Source organism: Akebia trifoliata, chromosome 2 (genome assembly GCF_017979445.1).
Source record: "Akebia trifoliata isolate Shusen 1 chromosome 2, ASM1797944v1, whole genome shotgun sequence".
Lineage (NCBI taxonomy): Eukaryota > Viridiplantae > Streptophyta > Magnoliopsida > Ranunculales > Lardizabalaceae > Akebia > Akebia trifoliata.
In genome coordinates, this window is record NC_141376.1 from 2280975 (window position 1) to 2287078 (window position 6104).

Below are 6104 nucleotides of genomic sequence, written 5' to 3' on the forward strand. Positions count from 1 at the left end.
TAGGTCTGCTATTGTTTCTCATGTATTTTAGCTTTATGAATTTGGTGTTGTAATGAGGAAGAGTTGAAATATAGTGCAAACAATGGCTTAAAAATCGCTAAAGCATTTTCTGGTGAGCTTGATGGATATGAAAATAATAATGTTTTCAAATGGTGATGCCGTGGCTATATAGACTACTTAATAGTTGGCTAGGGACACCACCTCCATGAACTCACAATTTTGATAGCCGACCACATTCTTTTGGGACCGAGGCTGTTTTATTCTTGAGTCGTGATGAATGCACGCTGTCTTGGTACGCGATTGGGTATGTGGCTGACGTTGCAAGGGCACTGAACCATAGATGGTTTTCATCAGAATACACAGAAAAAAGATGTGTGGTTCTGTGCCCTTGCCACATCAGCCATCTACCCAACCGTGTACCAAGGCTGGGTGCACTTATAATTATTCTTTAGTCTTTCACACACATGACCAAACCATATTTATACGACTTTCTCATAGTTTATCACATAGTGGGACTACTAAATTTTCAGGAATGCTTTCGGTTTTTTTTTTTCTTCTTTAGTTTCTCCCCTCATCCTTATCAACGTCCTCATCCTTGATATGCTCCAATTTTTAACATGTTTTTTGATTGCCCAACATTCATCTCTGTAAAACATAACTAGTCTTATTATCATTTTATAAAAAAATTCGTTGAATTTGATTGGTATACGTCAATTATATTTCACTCCAAAAGGACACTTCCACTTTAACTATCCAACTTTAATTCTATGGACAACATCCTTTCCACTTAATCCATCTAATAAATAATAGAACCAAGGTGAAAAAAAGAAGTCACTTCTGAAATTTTGCGAGCCATCAGTTTTTATTGGTCTTTCGTCTCCATGCGTGTCATTACTAACTTGTATTTTATATTTTATTTTGGTTTTACTTATTTTAAAGCCTTTGGATTCTAAAACAACTCTCTCAACTCTATTTTTTTTTGCAATTGACTCCTGTAATTTCATCAATTATACTATGTCATTTGTAAATAATATACGTCAAGGGATCTTCTCTTGAAATGAGTGCGCAGTTATTGAATCTATAACTAAAGCTAACATATACAAATTAAAAGCTGATCCCTCTTGTAAACCAATTATAATTGGGAACAAGATGAAAGTGATTATGAAAGCTATGATTGATACATCCCACATTTTATAGATGTGGATCACCTAGATTATAGATGATGAACAACTTTTGAAAGCTGTTACGAATTGATTCTTTGCTTGCATTTGTTTTCTAGCGGCTTCATGTCTTCTTTAAGTCTTGAAAGAATTTGGAAGAATGGTAGATCATTCACATTGAAAACATAAATGGCTCTCTGAATTGGTTTTATAAGTCACTTAGCAATTTTTGGGATAGGACTTTGATAATGATTATAATGACTATAATTTTGCATTTTTCATGTCTAATTGGGGGAATGGATTTGAACCCAATTAAGGGTTTACTGTTAGTTAATATGTTAGTTCGCATGGCTATGCATTTTTTGGGAGGCTGGCATGAAAAAAAGGAGTCAACGCAATGCGACCTCATTCAAGAATCGAATTGCCACCTAACTTGGATACTGACAATAATGAGATGTCTAATAGAAAGAGGAGTAGGAGAAGGTGATGTGGGAAATACTATATGAGTTTTGAGACATCCATATGGATTTGTGTCTCTTTGCAATATTTACCAAGTTAAAAAAGATAAAAATCTCTTTCGATATTTCTTTTCTCAGAATAATTAAGAGGTTGTCTCAGATTATATATCTTACTTTGATACCTATATTGTATCAGAGAGTTACTGGAAGGGGAAACAGAGGGCTGGTTAAAATTTCCCATAAAAGCAGTTCTCTAGAGTTCCATCATTATATTGAACTTTATGCAAAGGTAGAATCTCTGCATGGCTTTTTCAACAAACTATTGAGAAGAACAGATACTTTGCAAGTATATCACTACGATAACCTCAAGGGGGTTCGCCTAGTGGCAAGCCAAGCCTTGATAAGCTCCTCAGGAAGGGTGTCAAGTGTTCGAAACCTCACGAAGCTATGGATTTCTTGAGGCCACCATCCAGGGTCCAGTTGACCATCGACTCAACCAATTGCATGTAGGACTTTCCAAGGGGGCGGTGCGTGTGACTGGGATTAGTCTCACCCGAAGGGTGGGGGGATACCCATGTTCCATGACTTCCTTAATGGGTGAACACTATTTATTCTAGTTTTTTGTTTTACAGATCAAAGAGTAAGCATATCCAAGTTTGCTACTCTCCTAAATTTTTTGCAACATTTGCTGAAATTAGCTGTGTGAAATGGTTTAGATAAGGGAAAATTATCAACAACAAAAAATATTTTTTAAAAAAATAACTATTTTATAGAATTTATCAAAATAAATCAGAATCAATCCTTTAACAGCCGATTTTTTTTTAAATTAAAAAATTAAAGATTTCGGCCCTTAAAGGGCCGGATTTTTTTTATTAAATTAAAAAAAAATCAACAATTACTATGTCATTTAAATAAATAAATAAATAAATAATTCGACCCTTAAATAATGGAATTTTATTATTATTTTTTTTAAAATCAAATATCAGGCCGTAATTATTGATTTTTTTTTACACTGAGAATTAAAAGCACATTAACATGTGATTCTATAGTTAGTGTTAATCGTTTGCACTTTATGGCACATAATAGCATCACGTGATAACAAAAAGATGGAGGAGAAGAGTCCAAGGATTTAGGCGAGTATTTTATATGTTAATAGTGAGATGGATGAACATAAGCGTTAGATCAGAACTCACGTGTTCTTAAATTTCTGCTTATCTGATCGAAAATTTAAAATACTACAGATCTGAAACTCTGAGCCGAAAATTGTTGACTTCTAAAAAAAATATATGACACCGCAATTGTTGACTTTTAAAATAAAATTTAATAAAAAAATAAAATTAGGTTATTTAAATGTCGAAAACTTTAATTTAAAAAAAATAAAATCAACCCATAAAATTAATATTTTTTGTAATAGATTTTTTTAGATGATTTCCCCTTTAAATAATAGTAAAAACATTTTGGGGGTTGTGCACCATAGAGAGAGATTGGCGGTGCCTTTCAACCCACACTGTAAAAATATGGCTGGTTTAATGTTTAAACATCGGTCCAAAGGATGATAGCTGAAAAAATATATGGCTAATACAACGAAAAAGTCCATAAATTGGATGGGTGGAATATTTATTTATTATGATTTTATGATGCGGCCCCATTCAATAGGTATGATCATCACCAAGTTATTTGTGCAGGTTGACACACTCAATCCTCGAAATTTTTTCCCATTTCAAACAAAGTTTTCCAACATTAAGACACACGGCGACACGACACGACACGACACGACGAAAATCGATATAATGTTCTGCTCCATGCAGGAGTTTATTTGAATGCATAAGTTTATTATAAATGTGAATACAGGGCTGCTGCTTTGAATGCATTAACTACCACTACCATAGACCTGATGAATAAGAGTGAGGGATGTTAGTTTTGCTTCGATTCCCTCTATATAGAGGAGGAATTGGAGCCAAGGAGAACAAGTTCATCTCCAACCTAAGCAACAGTAACTTAAACAAGGAAAAATATATGTAATCAATCTCAGTAGTCACACTCTTGGGCTCAAGGAGAGTGTAATATCTTCAAAAACCTTAAGCCTCTTGCCAACTTTTCTCTGAATGATCGCAGAATTATTATTACTAGTATCCACAGTCTTCGTCATCTCATCAGTTGGACCAAGAACTGCAGCGACGATAGCCTCTTCTTCAAAGGCCAAACCTGCCCACTCTTTGTTTTCTTCGACAGGAGAGAGTATTCGGGTCTTATTACGAGGTTGCTCCGAAAATGTAGTCAGGCTAGGTATTATTGGGTGGCCAGCATTGATGGACCTGGTCCTCTTAAGACCACCTAAATTATCATGAAATTGGGTTTCATTCTGGTCTTTAATTATCTTTGATGAATAAAATGGTGGTGCATCGATGTTAAGGAAATTCCCTAATGGAGGAACCACTTGATGATTACTTATTCTGTTCGAGTTTCTATTCTCGTCAGCGAAATCTTCATGAGGAGGTTTCATATAGTTCCCATTGAATGGAACAGCAGTTGGTTCTTTGCAAGGCTGAGGTTGCCAAATAGAGGAAGAACCCAGGAAGGTATCGAAGAGACGGCTCTGTTCGACATGGTCTCCTCCTTTATTCATCATTTCGGACTCGAGGTCTTGAAGCATCTGTTGAGCCCTTTCAAATGCTTTGAGATGAGAATCTACACCTCTTGGACCATCAACCATGGCCGGTCTCACTCTTCTGAGAGTTCCTTTGGCTTCGACAATTCTCCCTTGTTTCATCAGACAGATACCCAGATTGCACATTTTGTTATTATCCGGTGCGATCAAAAGGGCTTGCCTATAAGCGTCTTCAGCTTCAACGTAATTGCTCTGCTGCATCAATGCCCACCCCAAGTTCCCCTGCAACAATTGTTCCCCTCTATTTTATAGACCAATTAAAGGAGTTCCAAATAGAAAAAAGAGAGGGAAAATTCATAATTACCAGCAACCGAGTCGCTTCTTGCTCGATGGAGAGTTGGAATTTCTTCCCTTGTGATCGGGCGGTCTTGGTGCGCTTTCCATTAAAAGCCATACCTTGTTGAATCAAAAACAACTTGTGCTTCAAAAGTGAAATTTGATCATCTAATCTCCCACATCTCTGCAAAAATCTCAGCAATTTTACTTCAAACATTTTTATACTAAAATACCCACAATGGGGAAAGAGAAATTAAACTACCTTATAAAGATCTAGGAGAATATTATCTAGAGACTCTTGTGCTTGATCCGAACATTGGCTTCTCAGCGACTTAATTGCTTCAATAGCTTCTTCAGCCCGATTCTGTTGCTTCATCACAATTGCCATATCTTTCAAAGCACTGTCGACTCGATCTCCAGCATTAATGGCGGCCCAGAACAAGGGGATGGCCTTTTCGGGGTCCTTATCCACCAACTGATTCACACAAAAAATTCCCATTATTATATAAAATAGGAAAAAAGATCAACAGAAAAATGGTTTTGTTTTAACCAATTTAAATTCGAATCCATAAACTTACTTGAACATTTTTGGCCTTCACATAAGGAGTGTCGCCCACGGGGACCTTGTGGGCGACATTAAAGGACTCGGAGCGAGTTCTAACGATCCCAAGAGGCTTTACAGGTGAACAAGGAGCAGATTTCGAAGGTCTGAAAACCGGTGGAGCGTTCCATGGATCTTGCATCATCTTTAGTTCTTGTGGGTTTTTGCAGATTTGTCCAGATGAAGCAGATCTTTGAAAGAAAGAAAAACTGAATAAGAGAGAGTGGGGAGAGAAGAGAGAAGAATCAGTGTTTCTGACAGAGTGTGTTGCCGATATTAGAAAGGGTTTTTGAATTATTCGACCGTTAAAGCGTTAACGTTTCAAAAAACTAGCCGTTGTTTCTCTTCTTGTTCTTCGAGTACGAAAGTTGAATTCTAGTGCTTAACAACGAGCGGCTGAGATGTGAAAACATATTTTGTGGGCAATATTATATAGGAAAGTATTACTAATCTCTAGGAATTTTTTTTTGACCTGACACACTTGGACACTGTGTTCAACACTTCGCCGACATGGCAGTGTATAGAGACTGAAAGAAATCTAAGGGTGTCTGAACACTTCCACGTCAGCCCAGAATCAGAGTCATTATTCTGTCCGTATTTCTTTTGTCTCCATTTAGGTCGTTGTTCTATTAGTTTTCTGCCAATAAAAAAACGACACATGTATATTAGGGCAAATGTAGTTTTTTTGTTCGTACTACCTAATTGGGCCAATTACTGACATTGGGCTTTGACAGTCAGAGATGGGGGACCATGAATGAGATGACCCACGCCTGTGCACCAGCTCTTTGAGTTAGGCCCATTATTGATTTATCTCTTTGGTTTTTGCTCCAACACAGGTGGTCCGCCAATTGATAGTTTTCATGTTGTTATTATTGCCACACCAACATTTTCTTTGTACATGCAAATCCTATAATTGAACGAATTCAAGTGGCTAGGGTTCA

General features: G+C 36.7%; 1 protein-coding gene across 1 annotated transcript; it reads right to left on the reverse strand.

Moving 5' to 3' along the window:
* Positions 1-3429: 3429 nt before the first annotated feature.
* LOC147408726 (protein POLLENLESS 3-LIKE 2-like) lies at positions 3430-5411 on the reverse strand. Its single transcript, XM_086421217.1, has 4 exons — positions 5141-5411; positions 4825-5037; positions 4591-4746; positions 3430-4508 (listed from the first exon to the last, which is right to left on the reverse strand). The coding sequence occupies exons 1-4, from the start codon at positions 5306-5308 to the stop codon at positions 3654-3656; spliced, it is 1392 nt and encodes a 463-aa protein (XP_086277343.1). The 5' UTR covers positions 5309-5411; the 3' UTR covers positions 3430-3653.
* Positions 5412-6104: the final 693 nt, after the last annotated feature.

Excerpts from the sequence above, each read along its gene's own strand:
- LOC147408726 (XM_086421217.1), bottom strand. The coding sequence starts at position 5,308 with ATGATGCAAGATCCATGGAACGCTCCACCGGTTTTCAGACCTTCGAAA. Across the intron at positions 4,747-4,824 it reads TTCTCCTAGATCTTTATAAG|AGATGTGGGAGATTAGATGA; the intron begins GTAGTTTAATTT and ends AGATTTTTGCAG. Across the intron at positions 4,509-4,590 it reads AAGAAGCGACTCGGTTGCTG|GGGAACTTGGGGTGGGCATT; the intron begins GTAATTATGAAT and ends CAATTGTTGCAG.